Source organism: Euleptes europaea, chromosome 2 (genome assembly GCF_029931775.1).
Source record: "Euleptes europaea isolate rEulEur1 chromosome 2, rEulEur1.hap1, whole genome shotgun sequence".
NCBI lineage: Eukaryota > Metazoa > Chordata > Lepidosauria > Squamata > Sphaerodactylidae > Euleptes > Euleptes europaea.
In genome coordinates this window covers 133,494,009-133,519,363 of record NC_079313.1, presented here as the reverse complement: position 1 = coordinate 133,519,363, position 25,355 = coordinate 133,494,009, and the positions used below count along the sequence as shown (strand labels likewise).

General features: G+C 49.0%; 1 protein-coding gene across 1 annotated transcript in view; it reads left to right on the top strand.

The window, feature by feature from the left end:
- Positions 1–994: 994 nt before the first annotated feature.
- The window catches only part of MYT1 (myelin transcription factor 1), a 110,132-nt gene continuing 85,771 nt past the window's right edge, over positions 995–25,355 (top strand). Inside the window, exons 1-3 of the mRNA XM_056845151.1 lie at positions 995–1,093; positions 14,719–14,773; positions 20,210–20,240. Coding sequence (XP_056701129.1) covers positions 14,719–14,773; positions 20,210–20,240 — 86 coding nt within the window. The 5' untranslated portion in view covers positions 995–1,093. The remainder of the gene's footprint in view (positions 1,094–14,718; positions 14,774–20,209; positions 20,241–25,355) is intronic.

The following is a 25,355-nucleotide window of genomic DNA, read 5'->3' as shown; positions in this document are numbered from 1 at the left end:
GATTCGTATCAAGGGATCGGGTTGCCAGCTCCAGCTTGGGAAATACCTGGAGATATTGGGGGTGGAGCCTGAAAAGGGCAGGGTTTGGGGAGGGGAGGGACTTCAATGCCAGAGAGTCCAATTGCCAGTGTGGCCATTTTCAACAGGGGAACTGATCACTGTCACCGGGAGATCAATTGAAATAGCGGGAGATCTCCAGCCACCACCTGGAAGTTGGCAACCTTATCAAGGGATGGAGTAAAGGGGACCAAAGGGGGGAATTCTGTGCTCTCGACATTACGTTTCTGCTGGGTACATCCCTGGGGCGGATCTAGGGAAGCCAGCCTCCAGGTGGGACCCGGGTAGGGTTGCCAGCCTCCGGGGCGGGGGCTGGAGATCTCCTGCTATTACAACTGATCTCCTGCCAATAGAGATCAGTTCACCTGGAGAAAAATGGCAGCGTTGGCAATTGGACTGTATGGCATTGAAGTCCCTCCACTCCCCAAACCCCACCCTCCTCAGCCTTTGCCTCAAAAGCTTCCTGTCAATGGCAAAGAGGGACCTGGCAACCCTAGCTCATCTCTTACCTTGAAAATCCCATGAGGTTGAACTTGATGTGGTCGCCATGAGTTGGTTGCGCCTTGATGGCACACTTTACCTTTAGTGTTGCCTCTGTAGGGTGGGATCAAATTCCAGACTCCTTGGACAATAGACAGAACCGCTGTCTAGAGTTGCCAGGTCCCTCTTTGCCATCAGCGGGAGGTTTTTGGGGCGGAGCCTGAGGAGGGTGGAGTTTGGAGAGGGGAGGGACTTCAATGCCATAGTGTCCAATTCCCAAAGCGGCCATTTTCTCCAGGTGAACTGATCTCTGATAAGGACTCCAGCCCCAGGTATCTTCTTGACCCCAACCCCACCCAAGAAGCATTACCGTACTTGGCTCTTTCTGACTGTTGCCACCAGCCTTCATGACCTGTCTTGATTCCTGACCCCGCCTATTTCTCTTCAACCTCTAGAAAATGAGTTCCGAGGTGAGCTGCTGAGTCAAAGGTGGACGCGGGGAGAAAAGATCAGCAGTTGCAAAACAGCAAAAAGCCTCCACGGCGGACACATCAAGGTGAGAAGACAGGTCCCTTAGAGAGAAAAAGTACCCTCTGCCATCTTGCAAGGACAAAGGCAGGTGCGATGCAACGCCCTGTTTTCAGGATCAGGGCCTCAGGTCCCCCTCTCATCAGGGTGGCCAACTGTGTGTTGGGAAATTCAAGGAGGTTTGGGGGTGGAGCTTCAGGAGGGCATGGTTTGGGGTGGGGGGAGGGACCCCAGTGGGTATAGGGTGGCCAGCCTCCAGGTGTGGCTGGAGACCTCCTGGGATTTCGACTAGGATCTCCAGACAACAGAGATCAGTTCACCTGGAGAAAATGGCCGCTTTGGAGGGTGGACTCTATGGCATTGTATGCTGCTGAGGTCCCTCCCCTCCCCAAACGCCAGCCTCCCAGGCTCCACCACACTGATCTCTATTGCCTGGAGAACAGTTGTAATAGCGGGAGATCTCCAGCCACCACCTGGGGGTTGGCATCCCTAGCCTATGGGAACCTAGAAGGCCGCATGTAGGAAATCTAATCTGGTTCTCCGAATTAGACTCCGCCACTCATGTGGATGAGCGGGAAATCAAACCTGGTACTCCAGATTAGAGTCCACAGCTCTTAACCACTACACTATGCTTGCAGGTTATAATGGCATTGGTTCCACCCTCCAAAGCAGCCACTCTCCAAGAATTTCCCAACAAGCAGTAATTGGCAACCACAGATATAATCGGGGGTCCAGATGGCACTCCCAGAAGATGGACTCTGCGGCATCACTGGGGTTGCCAACCTCCAGGTACTGCTGAAATAAATCACACCTCTATACCAAAGGATAATACAAGCCAAAATCAGTATAGGACAAAAAAATGCCACACAACAAACTGAATCAGATTTTAAACAAAATATCACATATAGTTTATCACAATTATTCAAAATACAAAGGATGTAAACAGTAAGTGCATGTAGGAAGAATTCAGTCAAACACATATAACTACATCAGCAATTCCACAGGATCAGAATATTTTCTCGCAATACAGTCACCAGAAGCACATTACAATTCCACACTGGGGTTACCAGGCCCCTCTTCGCCACCAGCGGGAGATTTTTGGGGTGGAGCCTGAGGAGAGCGGGGTTTGGGGAGGGGAGGGACTTCAATGCCATAGAGTTCAATTGCCAAAGTGGCCATTTTTCTCCAGGTGATCTGATCTCAGTCGGCTGGAGATCAGTTGAATTAGCAGGAGATCTCCTACTACTACCTGGCAGTTGGCAACCCTACTCCACATGTAGGTGCTGGTGAACTGTTAAGATCCCAGCCGAACAAAAGTCCACGTCAGTTTCAGTTCATTGATCCACTTCAAGGAAGTCACTTTCCAAGCCTAGGCACAATTCCTGTGGAATTGTTCATGTAGTTATATGTGTTTGACTGGATCCTTTCTACGTGTAGTTACTGTTTACATCCTTTGTATTTTGAATATTTGTGACAAACTATATGTGATATTTTGTTTATAATCTGATTCAGTTTGTTGTGTGGCATTTTTTTTGTCCTATACTGATTTTGGCTTGTAACCTCCATGTGCTAGCTGGAGATCTCCGGCTATTAACAACTGATCCCCAGCCGATAGAGATCAGTTCCCCTGGAGAAAATGGTCCCTTTGGCAATGGCATTGAAGTCCCTCCCCTCCCCAAACCCCACCCCCCTCAAGCTCCATCCCAGAAACTTCCTGCCGGTGGTGAGGAGGGACCTGGCCGCCCTAGGCATCACATCCACACTCAACCCCCACAATAGACTTCGCCCTTTCCAGAAACTGCCCTGAAATCGCCAGGAATTCCCTAAGGCAGAGTTGGCAGCCCTAAGGGACATGTGTATGATCATGGGCAGATACAACCATCTCCTGTCTATATTTCCCCCTTTTTTATTTCAAGAAAATGGGTGGGAGAACAAAGAAAAAAAACTTTTAAAAAAGATATACATGAAGGCGAAACTATAACAACACTGGGGGCAGATCTACACTTAAGTTTCTATAAATGGTTTCCAAATATCTAAAAATAAGTCAAATTGCCATCTATATGCATGGAATAGGGGTCACTGGGAGTGTGTGGGAGGGGGCAGTTGTGAATTTTCTGCATTTTGCAGAGGGTTGGACTAGATGATCCTGGTGGTCCCTTACAATTCTATGATTCTTCTGTATCATGCATTCAAATATTGATAGAGTTCTGAGGCTCTCAATTCATTGATTTACCAGAGGTGAGCTTTTATCTTTCCAATGTTATAACATGAGTATTTTAGTCACTGGAAAAGACTATCATGCTGGGAAAAGTTGAAGACAGCAGGAAAAGACGAAGACCCAACAAGAAATGGATTGACTCTATAAAGGAAGCCACGGCCCTCAGTTTACAAGACCTGAGCAAGGCTGTTAAGGATAGGACATTTTGGAGGACTTTGATTCATAGGGTCCCCATGAGTGACTTGATGGCACTTAACACACACACATTTTAGCTCTAGTAAAGGTATGGAGGGTTCATTTTTGTTGACTACGGCTTAGCGGTGGACTCTGATCTGGAGAACCGGGTTTGATTCCCCACTCCCCCACATGAGTGGCAGAGGCTAATCTGGCGAACTGGATTTGTTTCCCCATTCCTACACACAAAGCCAGCTGGGTGACCTTGGGTAAGTTGTTAGAGCTCTCTCAGCCCCACCTACCTCACAGGGTGTCTGTTGTGGGGAGGGGAAGAGAAGGTGATTGTAAGCCGGTTTGAGTCTCCCTTAAGTGGTAGAGAAAGTCGGCTTATAAAAACTCCTCCTCCTCCTCCTCTTCTTCTTCTTCTTCTTCTTCTTCTTCTTCTTCTTCTTCTTCTTCTTCTTCTTCTTCTTCTTCTTCTTCTTCTTCTTCTCCTCCTCCTCCTCCTCCTCCTCCTCCTCCAAGAGACAGGCAGTTAGTTTAAAACTCCAGTCTCCCATGTAATGATCTCTTTGGCCTCTGGACTCCTTTTTGGGTTCCAGCAATACAACATGGAGCCTCCCCTGAGTCATAACCCTTTCACATCCCGGACGGGTGATTTCCCCAGTCAAAAGAGGCCCAATAAATATCAGCCAGACAAGCTGGGAATTGAGAGCTAACAAAAGACGCAAACCCCCAAGATACGAACTTGTCGGAAGAGGCTCCTGACGGACCAGGTGAAAAAGCAAAGCCTCTGGATGAGCTCAATGAATCCCTTCATTCATCTCTTTGCATGGCAGCCCTAATTAGAAGTCCTAGTGAGAGGAAAGCAAAGTTTCCAAAAAGAAAGTGTGGCATTGTGGCGGCGTTCTCGACAGAGGAGGGTATTTAGCGCACAGGGATCCAGCTGCAACTTTTTGAAAGGCGACAGGAGGCACGGCGGAACTGTTAAAAGTTCAGGCTCCGTTCCTTTGCCAGGAGATTGGGGGGGCTTTTATGAAGGGACCCTTCCGGCCTTATCTCGGCCCCGCTGAAACACGGAGGGCTGTGTCCCTCCGGTAACAAGGCCTCATCTTGTGAGGGCGAGAAACCAGTCCAGGGCGATGCCGCTGAGCCAGCCGCGATCCGAAAACCGGCTGCCAGTTACACGGCCGTAAGCGAACAGGACTTCTGTTCAGTTTGCCAGATCCAAACCCTGAAAGGTCCCCTCTGTGGTTTTGAGAAGTTTGCTGAGCAGGGAGAATTTGGCCAGGTGCGGCTTTTCTCTTCCCAGGGCTCCATTCAGGAGAGAAACTGCACCTGGTGGAATTTTCTAGGCAGGTGGCCTCTCCGGTTCTGACCTTAGCAGCCTGAGCACTCAATTACATTTCAATAACACGATTTTCTTTGGCAAATGCAGCTTCAGGGATTGTCTGATCAAGGAGAAAACTGTAGGGAGAGAGGAAAACTTTTCTCTTTCTTCCCCTGCCATTTTCTTGTGGGGGAAAAAAATCCAGTCCCGAGATCATAGAAACACCAGGAAGGGATCACCAGGGTCATCTAGTCCAACTCCCTGCACAATGCAGGAAATTCACAACTACCTCCCCACCACACACCCCCCAACGACCCTACTCCATGCCCAGAAGATGGCCAAGATGCCCTCCCTCTCATCATCTGCCTAAGGTCATAGACTCAGCATTGCTGACAGATGGCCATCTAGCTTCTGCTTAAAAAACCTCCAGAGGAGAGCTCACCACCTCCCGAGGAAGCCTGAAGAGCCCCCCCACCGCCCAACAAAACCCTTACAGGTTCATTTTTTCCAACAGGAGTACGGCTAGAGAAGGGATCCCCAACATGGTGCCTCTGGGCAACATGGTGCCCGCTGACGACTTTCCTGGTGCCCGCCAAGTGCTTTTAGAAAGTGGGTGGGGCTAGGTGGAGCGTTTGCCCAGAAGGACTTCTGATTGGCTGTGCAGATTAAAAGGCATTCTGTTAAACAGAGCTTCTGCCTGAAATGTTAAGGGTTGCATAAGGGTTGCAAGGTAAGGTTGCCAACCTCCAGGTACTAGCTGGAGATCTCCTGCTATTAAAGCTGATCTCCAGCCGATAGAGAAATTGGCCGCTTTGGCCATTGGACTCTATGGCATTGAAGTCCCTCCCCTCCCCAAACCCCACCCTTCTCAAGCTCTGCCCCAAAAACCTCCTGCCGGGGGCAAAGAGGGACCTGGCAACCCTATTGCCAGGTCCCTCCAGCCACAAGCAGGGGATGGGAGGGTAGGGTTGCCAGATCCAGGTTGGGAAACTCCTGGAGATTTGGGGATGAAGACTGGGGAGGACAGGGACCTCAGTGGGGTACAATGCCATAGACTCCACCCTCCAAAGCAGCCATTTTCTCCAGGGGAACTGATCTCTGTAGTCTGGAAATGAGCTGTAATTCCAGGGGATCCCCAGGCCCACCTGGAGGCTGGTATCCCTAAAAATGTTGAACCACAAAAGCTTAGGGAGTGAGGTTATATATAACTCTAATAGTACATTAGAGTTATATATAATCTCCTTGAGATTTTGTGGTTGGCTCTGCCTCCTGTGGCAGCCATTCTGTGATTTGGCCCACCGCTTTGTGACACAATTCCAAAGGCTCTCTCAGATTCAAAAAGGTTGGAGACCCCGTGCCAGAGCATGCCCTAGGTCACTTCCGGTTTTTACCGGCAGTGACGTAAGGATGTTGGCATGATACTGGCACCTAGGGTTGCCAACTTCCAGGTACGAGCTGGAGATCTCCCACTATTACAACTGATCTCCAGCCGATAGAGATCAGATCACTTAGAGAAAATGGCCGCTTTGGCCATTGGACTCTATGGCATTGGAGTCCCTCCCCTCCCCAAGCCCCGCCCTCCTCAGGCTCCGCCCCGAAAACCTCCCATTGGTGGTGAAGAGGGACCTGGCAACCCTATTGGGGACCCTACTGGCACCCCAGGCCCCGCCCCCAATTCTTTCCAGGGGTTTGGTGCTGCATCCTGGCAAACCCTATAGCCAACGCGCCCCCTCCCTCAAAATAACAGTTGATAGTTCTGTGTAAACCAAACTTTGATTCCAACCCCGCAAATGGAGATGCTGGAACCGCTGTCCTGTCAGGCCCAATGCAGGCTTTCTGGCTTCCTTCACTCACGTGCGGAAAAAGCTCTCTCCGCCTCACGTAGTTAAATGTTTCATTTGCTGCCTTTCGTTCCTGCAAATGAAAACTGACATCCCAGCTTCATTAGGCTGTTTATTACACAGCAGTAATTTTTAATTTGAAGCCTTGGGAGGAATGAGCAGCAACGTCTGGTGCAAAATAAAAATTAACAGCGCCAATGAGAAATCTTCTCAAAGTCCAAGGCCAGGGAATATCGCGTCTGTGCCACATTGGGGGGGGGGGGGGCTTTTGGACAAAGCAGCAAGGAGGGATTGAAAAATGGCAAAATATTTGTGAATAGAATTGTCAGCTTCCAGGTGGTGGCTGGCGATCTCCCGCTATTACTACTGATCTCCAGCCGATAGAGGTCAGTTCCCCTGGAGAAAAGGGAAGACTCTGCAGAGGAAGGTAATGACAAACTACCTCTGCTCCTCACTTGCCTCGAAAGCCCCTTGCTGGGGTCACCCGAAGCTGGCTGTGACTTGACAGCACTTTACTCACACGCAGATCCACGCATGCTGCATCAGTTGCATACAAGAGCGGGCATGGGGTGTGTTATTAGCTGGACGTCCCTTTAAAATGCACAGAAGGAGCCAGTGACCAGGGAAGATCAGTCTCCTGCTTCTGTGTATCGGAACGGGAGGGGTGTGAGTGTGTGTGTGCCAAATGCAGTCAGCATCTGCTCTTCTCCAAGGCGAGGACGCCGGCTCAGGTGATCTATCGGCTGACCTACTTGTGCAAATCACCCTTCACATCACTGGCCTATTTGCATGAGCAGTGCGGCTCGCGGGAAGGGGAATTGCGTCAGAGGGCGGCTCCTCCTCCTCCTCAAAGCGGAAAAGTTTCTTGTAATGGAAGAGGAGAGTCATAGAACAGCCGAGCGATGGATCGCCTTGAGCCGTGGGATGTCCTTGAGGAGGGGCCCCCTGCGGCATGAGAAGAAGCCCCTGTCCTTGAAGCTGGGACACAAGACCTCATCAATGCAAGACATGAGCGCTGCCTCCACTCGTCAGACTACCTTTCAATGAGTCATCGTCGGAGAAATGCTGATGACCGTCCCTTAGGAGCTGTCAGGGAACTGGTCCTTCTAGCCCAGCGTGACCTAACCTGACTGGCAGCACTTCACTGAAACTTCGGGCCGAATTTGTTCCCCCGAGATAAATTAGCTGGGCACGCAGCACCCAGGATAACGTGTGTGTACCCTGTGCAGTTTTAGTCTTGCCATTTCCTCCGTCAGCGCCCTTGATACTTTCTGGAGTGGGAGAAAAAATGGGGGGATGGCATTGATGGTGATGCTCTGGGAATTTCCCCTAGTCTTTATGGTCTTTACCACAGAATCGAGGGGGAAATCCTAGAGTGTCACAAGGAAGTGACATCACAACAGGTTCTGGGAAAGTTGAAAATGGGGGTAAAGGGAAGATGACTGGGGAAGGCACTGGCAAACCACCCCATAAACAAAGTCTGCCTTGTAAACGTCAGGATGTGACGTCCCCCCATGGGTCAGGAATGACCCGGTGCTTGCACAGGAGACCTTTACCTTTATGGGAGAAAAACAACAACCGATACCCGTATTGTGATTGTCTATTTCCCTACCAAAGCCTGAAGCATCTGGGAGCTAATTTTAGATCAGGAAACATGAGGGGGACTTCCCCCAGCACCAATCCACATCTCCCCCGCCTCCCCACGACCTCCTTTGAAGACCCAAAGTGATCATCTGGAATTCCAGATATGGAGCTCCAACAGTTAAGTGTCCTTGGTCCTCAGTTAACTCATGACCTGGAAGATTCTGACTGCAGCGTCCCAAAAGCTTTGTGACTATTGGCCAAATGCCTCTGGTTTCCCCTCTTCAGCTTTTTATTCTTTTCTCTCTCTCTCCCCCCCCCCCCACTGGTTATAGGCAAAGACGTGTGTTTTTTTTTAATTGGCCATTTCCTTCCAATGTTGCTTAATTTCAAATGGAGAAAAGCGATATAGGACCGAAACAAAAGCGAGACTCAGTTGCTGATGTCCGTCACAAGCAGTTAGCAGCCCTCATGCGACCCCTTTATATTTTTCGCAACTTCCGCTGTTCTCTGTTTTCTTTTCTCTCTACCCTCCTCCTTTTTTAAAAAAAGTATATATATATATAATTTATTTGCATGAAATCCAAATTGCCCAAGTGTGCTCGAAAACCAGCAGAACGTTCACCAATTTCCCCGGGAAACCTGACAAAATCAAGCAGGGGAGGGGGGGAATTTCCTCGCAGCACAAACCAGCAGCCGTCCTGCAATCAAAAATATTAATTCTCTTGTGAAGCGTGCATCGGAAGGCATTAACTCTGGCGAACGCCAGGCCCTGGCATATTTGAAAGGCTCGTAAATGTAATGAAGTCCCTTTGACACCTGCTCCTCTCCGCACTTAAAACGTGCGCCATTGGTCCAGAGGGAATCAAGGCTTTAAAAATAGAAATTATAGTAATTGTCTTCTTGGGTTATTGGGAAGGTTGCAATAAACGCCGGGCTCGTAAGGCGAGCGCGCGGCAAGACCGGTGGTTGACAGGATGCATAAATTACCCCTCTTTTTTATTTCCTTCCCCTCCCCCCACCATAAATCATTGTGTGTTAGGGCAGCCTTACCGGGAGGGGAAATAATATGCATAGAAATTCCATTTGATGCATTCGGTTCACGGACAGCACTTCAGGGTGCTTTTGTCAACTCTCAGCATTAAAAAAAAAAAAAGAGGATAACAACTCAGGAAAAACTCCTGCCATGAATCAGTCTTCCTTGGTTGTGATATTTAGGATGATCAAAGCAATTACTATAATTTCTGGACTACTGTGTACAGTTCTGGTCACCACACCTAAAAAAGGATATTACAGAGCTTGAGAAGGCGCAGAAAAGAGCAAGCAAAATGATTAGGGGACTAGAGCAACGGCCCTATGAGGAGCGGTTAAAACGCTTAGTGCTGTTTAGCTTGGAAAGAAGGCGGCTGAGGGGAGACATGATAGAGGTCTATACAATTATGCATGGTTTGGAGAGAGTGGACAGGGAGAAGCTTTTCTCCCTCTCTCATAATACTGGAATGCAGGGTCATCTGCTGAAGCTGGAGGGTGAGAGATTCAAAACTGATAAAAGGAAGTATTTCTTCACGCAATGCATAGTTAAATTGTGGGACTCCCTGCCCCAGGATGTGGTGATGGCTACCAACTTGGAAGGCTTTAAGAGGGGAGTAGACATGTTCATGGAGGAGAGGGGTATCCATGGCTACTGGTCAAAATGGCCACTAGCCATGATGCACACCTATTCTCTCCAGGATCAAAAAAGCATGCCTATTATATTAGGCGCTCTGGAACACAGGCAGGACGATGCTGCTGCAGTCGTCATGTTTGTGGGTTTCCTGGAGGCACAAGGTTGGCCACTGTGTGAACAGACTGCTGGACTTGATGGGCCTGGGTCTGATCCAGCATGGCTTTTCCTATGTTCTAATGTTCTTAATTCAAGGGAGGAAGGGGGAAAAGGGGAACAAGATAGGAGCCGGATGAGTATTGGGGCCAAGTGTATCGTCCAGGTGCAGGTCTACACTAAAGTCTTATAGGGGATCTTATGCCAATGTAACAGTCATGGCTTCCCCCAAGATTCCAAGCAACTGTTGCTTGATAATGGTACTGAGAAACATTTAGAGGGACCCCACAGCCCATCCTGCAGACTCACAGAACCGAGCGTTCTCGGAGGAAAGGGAACCCGCTCATTTCACTTCAGAGCATAGAAGGGCCGTCTTTTTCCCTCCTTCCATGAAGAAGAACAGGTCACGTGACTGGCAACTGGCACTTACTCATGACTCGATGCCAATGGGGTGGCAGCATGCTTTGTTTTCATTAGATGCTTTGCCAGCGGAGCGGCCGAGAGGGGAAGCTGCGCGTGCCGTGCCGCGCGGCTCATGTTCCAGATGCTGCCTTCAGCCTCGTAACTACCCCCCCTCGCCTCCTCTTTCATTTAATTCCTCGCCAGCGTTTTCTATGCCAGCTCATCAAACAAGGGATGCTGTCAGCACACGATCATCAGTCAATGCTTTGCATGGAACGTTGAACCGGGGGGGTGGGGGCAATGGAGAGAATTGCTCTTGTCACTTTGATGATGATGCAAATCACATAAGAACATAAGAAAGGCCATGCTGGATCAGACCAAGGCCCATCAAGTCCAGCAGTCTGTTCACACAGTGGCCAACCAGGTGCCTCCAGGAAGCCCACAAACAAGACGACTGCAGCAGCATTGTCCTGCCTGTGTTCCAAAGCACCTGATACAATAGGCTTGCTCCTCTGATACTAGCGAGAATAGGTATGCAACATGACTAGTATCCATTTGGACTAGTAGCCATGGATAGCCCTCTCCTCCATGAACATGTCCACTCCCCTCTTAAAGCCTCCCAAGTTGGCAGCCATCACCACATCCTGGGGCAGGGAGTTCCATGATTTAACTATCTCACGAGGCCTTCATTTCCACTGGCACCAGATGTGGCAACTGATTCGCCAGTGGTGTAGCCATGGAATGGTTCATGGAAGTCACAGCTGAAGTGCCACCAAACTGGAGACAATGATTGGCTGGTCCCATTAGCTAGGACCGGGTTTTCTAAGGACCAAGCAGATAGGATGGCAGTAGCCATGTCTGTGGTCTGGCCTATTCAGATTCATAGTGGTGAAATTCAGGAAGTCTCTGACCGACCTAGTTATTTCAAAGATTGGCCCCATCCTATCTAAACCCTATTCAGTGGTTCCAGTTTTGCTGCTCCAGCCTTGCATAACAGGAAGAAGAGCTGGTTTTTATACTCCGCTTTTTCTCTACCTTTAAGGAGTCTCAAAGCGGCCTACAATCACCTTCCCCTCCCCGTAACATCCAAATCGGAAGATGTCATAGTCCCGCTGTACCTGGAGTACAGCTCTGGAGGCCTCACTTCAAAAAGGATGTGGACAGAATGGAGCAGGTGCAGAGGAGAGTGACGAGGATGATCAGGGGCCTGAAGACCAAGCCCTACGAGGAAAGGATGAGGGAGTTGGGCATGTTTAGTCTGGAGAAAAAGGGGTTGGTGGGGGGACATGATTGTTCTCTTAAAAGGGCTGTCACCTAGAGGAGGGCAGGGAGCTGTTCCTGTTGGCAGCAGAGGGAAGAAGAAGAAGAGGAGGAGGAGGAGGTTTTTGTTTGTCCAGCCTCTGCTTAAAGACTGCCAGCGAAGGGGAGCTCAACATGTCCCTAGGTAGCTGATTCCACTGTCAAACCACTCTTACAGTAAAAAACGTCTGAAAGACAATGATTTTGGTTCCATGTTGGTGATGACCAAGCACAAGACAATCACTAAACACATTCTCCACCAGGGCTGGAGAATCAGCCGTCCCTTGCCCTTGTTTCCTGCCACCGGTTCTGTGGGCAGCCGGAGAAAAAAATATGTACAAAAAATAGCTGTCAGCGATGGTGTGACATCACTTCCAGGGGAAACCTAGGAGTGATGTCAGTCCTCTCTAGGAATTGCTGAAACTCTATGGTTTTACCATAGGATTTCCAGCGATTCCTAAAGAGGAGTGATGTCACTTGCGGGTTTCCCCCGGAAGTGATGTCGCACTGTCACTGATGACAATGCCCCCTGCTCCCACCCCTTGACTCCAGGCTGTGCCTGACCATTGTACCATGTTCTGCTCTATGACAAGGCCCCTCTCACACCCTTCTGCTATGTGCACTGCCTTGTGATGCTGCGGCTCAATTAATAAATGTACTCCCAGCGCTTGGAAGTTACAAATATTACTTATTCATGATGCTGTTCCTTGCTGAGCATCATGTTTGATGTCCAAAAATGAGAGAGGATGTTCAAACGCGTTTGCCTGTCTCTGTAAAATTTCACTTTGTCTGAAGTCAGTTTCAGGGCCGGAGGGGCAGAACTCAGTAGTGGAGCCTATAATCTGCACGTAGAGGTGTGAGTCCTGGGAAAGGCCTTTGTCTGAACTTGGTCTTACTAGTTCTTGTGGGTTATCCAGGCTGTGTAACTATGGTCTTGGTATTTTCTTTCCTAACGTTTTGCCAGCAGCTGTGCGTCAGGAAGGAAAATACCAAGACCATGGTTACACAGCCCGGATAACCCACAAGAACCAACGAACTCTGACTGTGAAAGCCTTCAACAATATTTTGGTCTTACTAGTTAGCGTAGGCCTTATTTACAGGGTAGACCGTAAGTTAAATGTGAGCAGCCAGTGTGGCACAGCCACAAAAAAAGCTAATGCGATCTTGGGGTGCATCAACAGAGGCATAGCATCCACATCGCAAGATGTCATAGTTCCGCTGTACACAGCATTGGTCAGGCTGCGCCTGGAGTATTGTGTGCAGTTCTGGAGGCCCCACTTCAAAAAGGATGTGGACAGAATGGAGCGGGTGCAGAAAAGAGCGACGAGGATGATCAGGGGCCTGGAGACCAAGCCCTACAAGGAAAGGCTGAGGGAGTCGGGAATGTTCAGTCTGGAGAAGATGAAGTTGAGAGGGGGCATGATTAATCTCTCAAAGTATTTGAAGGGCGGTCACTTAGAGGAGGGCAGGGAGCTGTTCCTGTTGGCAGCAGAGGATAGGACTTGTAATAATGGGTTTAAATTGCAGGCGGAAAGGTACCGGCTGGATATTAGGAAAAAGTTTTTTACAGTAAGAGTGGTTCGACAGTGGAATCAGCTCCCTAGGGAGGTGGTGAGCTCCCCCTTGCTGGCAGTCTTTAAGCAGAGGCTGGACAAGCACTTGTCAGGGATGCTCTAGGCTGATCCTGCATTGAACAGGGGGTTGGACTAGATGGCCTCTATGGCCCCTTCCAACTCTGATTCTATGATCTAGACGGATTCATACTGTGTTTCTGCATGACAGTTTTGTGTGACTCAACTGCATTGTCATGCTCCTCCCCGAAACGTCCACCACAGGTTCTGTGTACCAGATGTACACTGGGAGTTCTGCGTTTGGAACTTAATTTCCAAGAGCACAGGGAGACCAGATTCGGATCAGGACCACAGCACACAGAGAGAGGGGACTTAAGCGTCCCTTCCCCATATAATTTCCCCAACTTCCAACAGGCTCAGGCAGCCACTGTTTGCTGCTCTAGGGAAACATACATGCACTGATAGGCTGCACATATGCCAATGAGCTACATGATTGGATACACCTACACATTCTCTGCCTTTCACCACCTGCTTGCCCTCTGCTGTCGCTCACCATCCCCATTCCCACACAGGACCCAGAGCGGTCAACTCTACTTCCCTCCTAGTTGCCTTAGCATCTTTTCATACACAGAAGTGAGTCGCATATGCCTAATAGTGTTCCTGAGCTCTCGCAACCCACACATGCAATAGGGCTTCTTGAACCCTCGGAAGTTTCACATGTTCAATAGGGCTTCCTGAACTCTCACAAGCCACACATGCCCAAAAGGGCTTCCCAAACAATCACAAGCCACCCATGTGCAGTAGGGCTTCCCAAACTCTTGCAAGCCACAAATGTCCAATGGGGCTTCCCGAACTCTCGCATGTGCAATAGGGCTTCTCGAACACTCGTAAATTACATATGCCCAGTAGAGCTTTCCGAATTATTGCAAGCAACACATGCTCTACAGGGCTTCCTGAACTCTTGCAAGCCACACATGTGCAGTAGGGCTTCTTGAACCCTCTTAAGTTCCATATACCCAACAGAGCTTCCCAAATCTGTGTGAGTTCTGGTGGGGGTGACCAATTGAAAAGGGTGGGAATGGTGAAATGAGATGAGGTGAAATGGTGGTTGAGGCTGTTGCCCGCCCCCCCAATCTGCCACCTCTGGCTACCACCTCACCGTGTCACAAAGCTGGCCATGGAAGGACCTATTCACACAACCCACTATCTAACTCATCTGGTGAATTACACCTGGAAACCAAAATGGTGGTCTTGTTTCCGAGCCAAACATCTCCCCGATTTCTCAGGCAGCTTGCGTCTCGGATCTTTTCCCGCTTCCTCTGTGCCATCCAGCTCGTGGTTTCCAGGGGCGCATTAAGCTTTGATTGCAAATTGTTTTCATTAAATAAAATGTTAATTCTGCTGTTGTCTGATTCCAGATGAGCTTAGAGAATGACGATAAGCGAGCACGCACGCGATCAAAGGCAATCAGAGGTGAGCACTTTGTTATGTCTCCGGGTGGAATTGTGTGCGCCGGCAGCCGAACGCCGCTCTGGGTGGCCGAGAATCTTGATCTTTCACAGGTTTTTAAAACTATGTACCCCCTTCCCAGCTTTTCGAGTGAGATATCTCGGTAGAGTGACGCACACGGACACTCAAACCCAGCAACAGGCATTTCTAACCTGCATTCTGATCCCCCCCCCCCTTTTCTGCCTTTATAAAGCAGGCTCACGCACTTAGCTTCACAGAAATCTCAATCGCTTCAGATCATTTTTAACATGTGTGCTCGGCCTGCAGGCTTTGAAGTCAGACATCTGAGAGAGTCAAACGGGCTGCGCTTGTTGCCGAAGCGAACGAGACAGTCCTGTGATGGGATTTCAGGACAACCGAGTTGTTAATTCAAAGCGTGATTGCGATTTCATTTTCACTTTGAAAGCAAAGTGTCTGCACGTCTTTAACCTGTTGGAAGGAAGGAAGCCCGTTGTAGGAAGCTCGTACACCAGATCTCAGAATGTGAAGCCCGAATTGTGATGTTCGTGTTTGATTTTTTCACTTCCGAGTGAAATGTTCGTGGTTGGGTGTGTATTTGGAGGTTTTCTGGGAGGGTGTAATCCACTCGATCTTCAGTCCTCAAAAATATTTCAGGGTGTGTGTGTGGTGGGGTGACGTTCAAATTTCAGATTTTAAAAAACTAAGTGAAATAGCAGAATTCTTCGAAAAATTTCTCTTTTTAAGGGATAAGAGTTGGTTGCTCATTTGCATCAAACGCCTAAAGGTGGGGGGAAACCTTTAAAATGGCAAAGCTAATAAACAGTTGGCACGTTCCATCTCCACTACCATGAGGGTTGCCAGGTCCCTCTTTGCCTCCAATGGGAGGTTTTTGGGGTGAAGCCTGAGGAGGGCGGGGTTTGGGGGAGGGGAGGGACTTTGATGCCATAGAGTCCAATTGCCAAAGTGGCCATTTTCTCCAGGGGAACTGATCTCTATTGGCTGAAGATCCATTGTAATAGCAGGAGATCTCCAGCCACTACCAGGAGGTTAGCAAAAATCTGACACCTCTGTGTTAACAACCAAAGTCTAAACAAAAATCCAACACAGATAGGCAATACTACCTTAATCTCTATATAATATTACAAAACCAGCATACAGCATTACAGTTCTTCATATAAGACAATCTGGTCATAGGACCATACATGAAGAAAAAAAAGTGTTGCGAATGAGAGGGGACTTCCCACGGGCCTGATGGAGAAGCTGGGGTTCTAACTCCCCTCCTTTCTAAGCTCACAATCGTGCACACACGGAGTCATGTGCAAGGGAAGGACTTCCCATAGGCCTAATGAAGACGTTTATTTCTAACTCCGCTCCCACTGTGACACACCCGGCTATTAGTTACTATGGGAGGCCTCCTCACCCCAGGGTCCTGGCAAAGCCGACTCTTATGCTCGGAACATTATTCGCCCCTGAACCCAGCCCTGGGAAATAGCGGGGCCGCTCCATCTCACGATGGGAGTGCTGCCAGGCTTCCCACTTGTAAGGAATGCCTGCGCTCATCACAACACATGTGCCAAACTGTGGACTGGAAGGGTGGGAGTTAAAGAACTCCATTAAGCTCTGTGGGGATTTCTGTACCCTAGGGTTGCCAGAACAAAGCTGGCAGCTAGGGTTGCCAGGTCCCTCTTCGCCACCGGTGGGAGGTTTGGGGGCGGGTCCTGAGGAGGCCGCAGTTTGGGGAGGGGAAGGACTTCAATGCTATAGAGTCCAATTGCTAGGGTTGCCAACCTCCAGGTACTATCTGGAGATCTCCTGCTATTACAGCTGATCTCCAGCCGATAGAGATCAGTTGACTACAGATAGGGAGCAGAGGCTTGATCCTGTTAAAAGTTAAGCATGTTAATTTCAGCAGAAAACACATGGCCAACCCCCTCCCGTCAAAATCAATGGACATTTTAAAGTGCTGAACTTCAGGCTGGATCACGCCCAGAGATTTTAGCTTGCTCAGCTCAAAGAAATATGCTTGATGATCAGAAAGTGCTAAAATTCTGGTCTTGGCGCGGTGGGGGTGGAACGCTGAAAAATGGGCTTGCTCAGCACACTTGGAAATCTGATAATATGAAATGCATTTGCCCATCACAGGAAATCTATATTTCTGAATCCATTATTTTACTTTTCGGTCCTGGAATACCCTGCCAGCGCAGTTCATTGTAACTGGAAGGTGGCTTGGTGCTTGAAGTCCTTCTTGTGGGCTGGGCTGGGCTATTTACCAGGGTTTCCAGGCAACTAGTGGGAAGATTGGGGAAGAGGACATGTTGGGGGGGATAGCTGCCGTGAGGACGTCACTTCCGGGTTTCCCCCGGAAGTGACGGCAAGTAGCTCCAGGAATTGCTAGAAACTCAATGGTAAAAGTACCACCAAGTTTCTAGCAATTCCTAGAGCTACAGCTCTCTTAGAGCTCTCTCAGCCTCACCTACCTCACAAGGTGTCTGTTTGGGGAGGGGAAGGGCAGGTGACTGTAAATATTTTGATTCTCCCTTAAATGGTAGAGAAAGTCGGCATATAAAAACCAACTCTTCTTCACAGAAGATTGAAAATAATGGTCGAACGTTCAGAAAAATAATGGCCGAACTCTCGGGCACAGACCGGCATGTGGCTTGCCACAGTACTTTGAAAGAGTGGAGGGAGGATTGTCTTTCTTGCTCCTGGATGGGGGAAGCAGGCAGTGGGACTGGCTGGCTGGTGGAGGATGGGACAGGTAGTTCCCACCTGACCCCACCTTCAAATTTTGATGCCTGGCCAGCGTGGTGCAGTGGTTAAGAGTGGTGGTTTGGAGTGGTGGACTCTGATCTGGAGAACCGGGTTTGATTCCCCACTCCTCCACATGAGCGGCGGAGGCTAATCGGGTGGACCGGGTTGGTTTCCCCACTCCTACACACGAAGCCACTTGGGTGACCTTGGGCTAGTCACACACTCTCAGCCTCACCTACCTCGCAGGTTGTCTATTGTAGGGAGGGGAAGAGAAGGTGATTGTAAGCTGGTTTGATTCTTCCTTAAGTGGGAGAGAAAGTCGGCATATAAAAACCAACTCTCCTTCTTCTTCAGGTTGCCTCTCTTTGTAGTGCTGGCTCAGCCTCGGTTGAAGACATACCAGTATGTCAAATGTAACTCAGGGCTGCCGCAGAAATCTGTATCCCGCTCTCAGATTCTTCCCATCCCCTGCATTGTGTCGGATGGCTCACCCTCTCCCCCAATATCATCCCATGTTCCTCCTGCTGTCAGGGGCAATTAGTGTGTGGAACCTGATGGTGTCATGACAAGAAGTAAGCGACACTGGGGGAGAAGGGAAGGATCGGTTGCCATTTTCACCGGCAGCTCTGCGTCTCTCATAAAGTTGAATCCAGCGAAGACGGAGGTTCTGTTGCTCGGTCGGGGTGACTTGGGGATGGGTGCCGGCTCCCTGCTCTTGACGGTGTAGTACTAACACCTGCGCCTGCCGTCAGGAGCCTGGGTGTGATCTTCGATGCCTCCTTAACTATGGAGGCTGAAGTCACAGCCATGGTCAAGGCGGCATTTTACCATCTCCACCAAGCCCAGCAGCTGGTGCCTTACCTCTCCCGCCCAGATCTAGCTACGGTTATCCATGCGATGGTCACCTCTAGCCTAGACTACTGTAACTCGCTCTACATAGGGCTGCCCTTGAGACTGACCCGAAGGCTCCAGCTGGTACAGAATGCGGCAGCGAGGCTCCTCACTGGGGCCTCGCCCCGAGACCATATACAGCCAGTGCGCCGACAACTGCACTAGCTCCAGCTGGAGTATCGGATCAGATTTAAGGTGCTGATTTTAACCTTTAAAGCCTTACACGGTCTGGGACCCTCGTATCTTCGGGACCACCTCTCCTGGTATACCCCCCGAAGAGCATTGCGCTCTGCTGACAATAATCTGTTGGTGGTCCCCGGCCCGAGAAATGTGCGGCTGTCCTCGACCAGGGCCAGGGCCTTTTCGGTCCTGGCCCCGGCCTGGTGGAATGCTCTGCTGAATAACATCAGGGCCCTGTGGGACCTGAAGGAGTTCCGCAGGGCCTGTAAGACAGAGCTCTTCAGCCAGGCCTATGGTTGAGGACGGCCGCAGGTGAGATTAAGTAAGATCTGCGCTGGCCTCCCTACTCCCCACCCTCAGTTTATGACCTATTTGAGGGTGGATAGCCAAACCGATTATATACTATGGTTGGCCTTACCTGCTGCAGTATGCACTTATATACGGCGACCATCTTTTAAATTAATCAGGTTGTTCTGTGGTTTTATATATTTTATTGTTATTGTTATATTGGAAATTTTGGTGATGTAACCCACCCTGAGCCCGGCTTTGCCGGGGGAGGGCGGACTAGAAATACAAAAATAAATGAAATAAAATAAATAAATAATGTGAAGTTTGGTTCTTGTAGGTTATCCGGGCTGTGTAACCATGGTCTTGGTATTTTCTTTCCTGACGTTTCGCCAGCAGTTGTGGCAGGCATCTTCAGAGGAGTAACACTGAAGGACAGTGTCTCTCAGTGTCAAGTGTGTAGGAAGAGTAATATATAGTCAGAAAGGGGTTGGGTTTGAGCTGAATCACCTCTGTAGGAGTATATTGTATACCTTACAGCTGTGGACAAGTTTACATCGGGACCACAAAACGCAGCATACAAACAAGGATAAAAGAACATGAAAGATACTGCAGACTTGGCCAACCTGAGAAATCAGCAGTGGCTGAACATGGACTGACACAAACAGGACACAGGGTCTTATTCCAAGACACTGAAAGACTGGACAATTCTACCAACTATTTTGTCAGATTGCACAGAGAAGCCATTGAAATTCATAAACATCAGCACAACTTTAACAGAAAAGAAGAGCGTTTAAGAATGAATAAGGCTTGGCTTCCTGTCCTGAAAACCTCCAGACTAACAAAGACTACAGTCCACAATAGCCATGCAGATTAGCTTTGGATTACACACATTATCAGATCACTTCAGGATACAATGGTTCCATATTAACATACCACACCCTCATTAGCACATTATCTGGATACTTACAGGACAATGATTAGCACATTACCTTTGATACTTTTTGCAGGACAATGATTCAGCTCAACCCAACCCCTTTCTGACTATATATTACTCTTCCTACACACTTGACATTGAGAGACACTGTCCTTCAGTGTTACTCCTCTGAAGATGCCTGCCACAGCTGCTGGTGAAACGTCAGGAAAGAAAATACCAAGACCACGGTTACACAGCCCGGATAACCTACAAGAACCAATGAACTCTGGCCGTGAAAGCCTTCGACAATATAATGTGAAGTTTCTTCCTGAGAAATAGCGGGAATTGAGAGATTTCGTTTTATTCATTGCCTTGTCTTGTTTCTGTTTTCTTTTCTCTTTCGTTGTGCCCCCCAGTGCCGACAGAACTCATTGGCCAGGAGGTAAGGTAAGGACTTTTTCTTCTTCTCAAGCCCTCTGGTCTGAGTCAAACATGTGCGTTCTACGCTCGACACACCTCAGCCAAACACAGGAATAATTACCATTTAGAATGACTGTGTCTGAAGAAAGGTGCGAGAGCCAGCATGGTGTAGTGGTTAAGAGCGGTGGTTTGGAGCGGTGGAGCCTGATCTGGAGAACCGGGTTTGATTCCTCACTCCTCCACATGAGTGGCAGAGGCTAATTTGGTGAACTGGGTTGGTTTCCCCACTCCTGCACATGAAGCCAGCTGGGTGACCTTGGGCAAGTCACAGCTCACTCAGCCCCACCTACCTCACAGGGTGCCTGTTGTGGGGAAGGGAAGGGAAGGTGATTGTATGCTGGTTTGATTCTTCCTTAAATGGTAGAGAAACTCGGTCAGCATATAAAAACCAACTCTTCTTCAAGTTGCATCTCTTTGTCGAGTTGGCTCTGCCTCGGTTGAAAACATACCAGTATGTCAAATGCAACTCAGGGCTGCCGCAGAAATCTGTATCCCCCTCTCAAATTCTTCCCATCCCCTGCGTTGCATCAGATGGCTCCACCCTCTCCCCCAATATTGTCACAGGGTGTGTGTTGTGGGGAAGGGAAGGGAAGGGAAGGGAAGGTGATTGTAAGCCAGTTCGATTTTTCCTTAAGTGGTAGAGTAAGTCGGCATATAAAAAACCAACTTTTTCTACTTCTTTCATGCATAATCATCATCATGTCTGGATGTTATTTATTTATTTTATTTATACCCCACTTTATTTCTTTAGACATACCCCACTCTCTATCCTGGCCAAACCTGACCTCAGAGCAGCTCTCATCCATTAAAAACATAATACAGTAAAACAACGGATATATAAATAAAATCCAGATTCCAATTTAAACCCAGGAATTTCTGACAATAAAATCAATTTCATGCCTAATTGATTGGCATACAGGTCCACTGCGAGCCCAGGGAAAGCAATCAGGGTCCCCCATTAAAAGCTCGATAACATTAAAAAATGGCTTACACCATTCTCTACTCCTTATTTTTATCCCCGCAACAACCCTGTGAGGTAGGCTAGGCTGAGAGTGTATGATAGCACATGGTCACCCAGAAAGGTTTCCTGGCAAAGTGGGGATTTGAACCTCACTCTTGGATCCTAGGAGAACTTATTTCTAGAGAAAATTAAGCCTCAACTTTCCCTAGAAGCTAAACTGACCAAACTGAGGCTATTGTGCTTTGGTCATATTACAAGAAGACAAAAGTCAAAGACGATAATGCTAGGGAAAATTGAAGGCAGCAGGAAAAGAGGAAGACCCAACATGAGATGGGTTGACTCAATCAAGGAAGCCACGGCCCTCAGGTTGCAAGACTTGAGCACGGCTGTTAACTATAGGACCTTCTGGAGGGCATTCATTCATAGGGTAGTCATGGAAGCGGTCAGCCACCTATGTTAGGATTGCCAGGCCCCTCTTCGCAACCGACGGGAGGTTTTTGGGGCGGAGTCTGAGGAGGGCAGGGTTTGGGGAGGGACTTCAATGCCATAGAGTCCAATGGCCAAAGCGGCCATTTTCTCCAGGGGAACTGATCTTTGTCGGCTGGAGATCAGTTGTAATAACGGGAGATCTCCAGCTAGTACCTGGAGATTGGCAACCCTAATTGACCCGCAGGCGCGCGGCGCTCTTTAAGGCCTCCCCCCGCCACGGGAGCACCGAGAGAGAGATCGAGGAAACCCTCGAAGGACATCACACAGCTCTGAACTCGAGAGCTGCCTAAATTATAGGCTTGCGAAGCCGGCGAGCACGGATTAGGAGCCTGCCGCGCACCGAGGAGCCAGCGAGGAGTGCGCCGTGGCACAGCGCAAATGACAGAGGACGCCTTTCCGTTCCCCTTTGATTAGCAAGCCTCCTGCATCAAAGAGTAATTGGACCCGATGTGACCTGGCTTCCTAGGGTGTTTCTGCTCCTGTGGCCCGCTGTTCCTCTCAAGATGCCGTTTGAGAGAGCGGCAGGCCTACAGCTCCTCTCCGGGTTTTTTTATCGCTGAACACATGAGCGGAGGTGGTAATTGAAGCCGGTGATATCTTGCGGGAGGGGGGCAGCGCAGAGGGCTGAACCCCGCCACCCGCTGCAGCTGCCCTCTAATTGCCTGATTAACTGGACGATTAATCGACTAATTGAAGGCTGAGCGGCGCCTGCGTGAGAGGAAGGGAAAGGAGCCCGAGGGATAAAGAAAGTATATAAGAACACATATAAGAACTTAAGAAAAGTCCTGCTGGATCAGACCAAGGCCCATCAGGTCCAGCAGTCGGTTCACACAGTGGCCAACCAGGTGCCTCTAGGAAGACCCCAAAAAAGACGACTGCAACAGCAGCATCCTGCCTGGGTTCCACAGCACCTAAGATAACAGGCATGCTCCTCTGTTCCTGGAGAGAATAATAGAATCATAGCGCTGGAAGGGACCACCAGGGTCATCAAGTCCAACCCCCTGCACAATGCAGGAAATTCACAACTTCCTACCCCCACACCCCCAGTGACCAGAAGATGGCCAAGATGCCCTTCCTCTCTTCATCTGCTTAAGGTCATAGAATCAGCATTGCTGACAGATGGCCATCTAATCTCTTCTTAAAAACCTCCAGGGAAGGAGAGCTCACCACCTCCCGAGGAAGCCTGTTCCACTGAGGAACGGCTCTAACTGTTAGAAAATTCTTCCTAATGTCTAGACGGCAACTCTTTTGATTTAGACATTAGGAAGAATTGGGAAGAGAATAGGTATGCATAGGCTTACCAGGTCCCTCTTCTTCTTCGGCTGGAGGTTTTTAGAGTGGAGGTGGGGTCGCATGCGCCCAGAAGTGCTTCATCACTTCCAGTTTACACCCAGAAGCACTGCATTGCAAAGGGCCCAGTTTGAGTGTAAAACGGCCCCTTGTGATGCATTTTACACCCGGAAGTGCTGCATCGCAACAGGCCTTTACCACTCAAACTGGGAGTTTGAGTGGAAACCAGCCCTTTGTAATGCAGCACTTCCGGATGTGAACCGGAATGACGTGTCGCCGGTTGCACGGATTGCCCGCCGACCCTCACCTGATCAGCAGGCAGCCTGGTGGATTGGTGGGGGTTTGCCCGCCACCACCTGGCAATTGGCAACCCTAGGTATGCATCATAATTGGTATCCATTTTTACTACTAGCCGTGAATATCCACTCCCCTCTTAAAGCCTTCCAAGTTGGCAGCCATCATAGGGTTGCCAACCTCCAGATAGTCGCTGGAGATCTCCTGTAATTACAACTGACCTCCGGCCAATAGAGATCAGTTCTGCTGGAGAAAATGGTCACTTTGGCCATTGGACTCTATTGCATTGAAGTCCCTCCCCTCCCCAAACCCTGCCCTCCTCAGGCTGTGCCCCAAAAACCTCCCACCGGTGGAGAAGAGGAACCTGGCAACCCTATGCCATCACCACATCCTGAGGCAGGGAGTTCCACAATTTAACTATGCATTGTGTAAAGAAATACTTCCTTTTATCTGTTCTACACCATCGAACATGAGAAAAACTGAACATTGAACATAAGAAATTAACACTGAGCTACAATCTCTACTGCTATTACAACTAATCTCCAGCTGATAGAGATCAGTTCTCCTGGAGAAAATGGCCGCTTTGGCAATTGGACTCTATGGCATTGAAGTCCCTCCCCTCCCCAAACCCTGCCCTCCTCAGGCTCCGCCCCCAAAATCTCCAGGTATTTCCCAATCCGGAGCTGGCAACCCTACCATATACCCAAACCCAGCCAGTTCAGCTTCCCCCCTCCCCGCCCATAGTTTTCATTCTAAACCTCTGGGGGTTCTTTGCATAGGTTTATGGGGACCTGTAATGGGGTAGAAAGTTTTCGGGGTCCTTCTGGCTCAAAAAGAATCATGGAGCATGTAGTTCCACAGATGGCACTGATGCTTGCTGACTGGCTACCACTGATGAGAGACAGCTTTGGGGTAGGGTTGCCAGGTCCCTCTTCGCCACCGGCAGGAGGTTTTGGGGGCAGAGACTGAGGAGGGCGGGGTTTGCAGAGGGGAGGGACTTCAATGCCATAGAGTCCAATTGCCAAAGTGGTCATTTTCTCCAGGGGAACTGATCTCTATCAGCTGGAGATCAGTTGTAATAGCAGGAGATGTCCAGCTAGTACCTGGAGGTTGGCAATCCAACTTTGGGGTTTGGGACAAGGAGCTACCTGGAAATGACAAAGAGTAGCTCTAGGAATCATTGGAAACCCTATGGTAAAATGAGAAGTTCTTTCTTTCCTACCACTGCTCAGAATTGCAGCAGGCCAAGGGACCTGGGGGTGGGGACTCTGCCCCCCATTGGGGGCTTGGTAGACTTACTGATAACACTGCGGGTACCAAAGATGCCTGCACCCAAAGTGAGTAAATCTTTTATTTGCAGCAGTAGGATGGCTTACTCTATGGCACACATTTCCAGTCTGGAATCAGGATTCTAGCCCTCATGGTTACCAAGAAAGGTTTGAAATAATGCAGGTGGATATTAACAGAAGCTTCAAGAAACCCGGATATGGTATCTCATTTGTGAGGAGGGGAAAAACATGAATCCATCCAGAGTAGTTGAAAGCAGTGCTAGACATATACGTGAACGTTCATTTGGATTCATCTCTGTCTAAAAGCCTCTATAGAGTTGCATGGGGGGGGGGTGGAGAATGGACATTTAATTGTGTGGGGGGGCAGTAATAAATAAATAAAAACCCCATCAATAGGAGGTGAGTGCGGGAGTTGTCTGGCTTTAAAAGGCTTGCTCTTACACATGCAAATCTTTAATTAAACATACTCATAAAACTATAATGAACCATTCATTTAATTAAATGGGGTGAGTCATTTCATTAATTTTTAGCAAACTGCAGAGCTGTCACACTGTCCTCCTCTGCTGGAATTCAAAGGAAAGAGACAAACTGTTTAAAGGAAATTATCTTTTCTTGGAAGGGGTTTCTTGGTGGTTGCTTTGGTTCAAAATGCACACCGGATGGGTTCTTTTTTTCTTTCTATAAACTTCTCCAAAGTTTTATCGCCGAAAGAGTTTTTGCTCCTTGAAATCATGCTGGTGATTAACGTCTTGGTTGTCT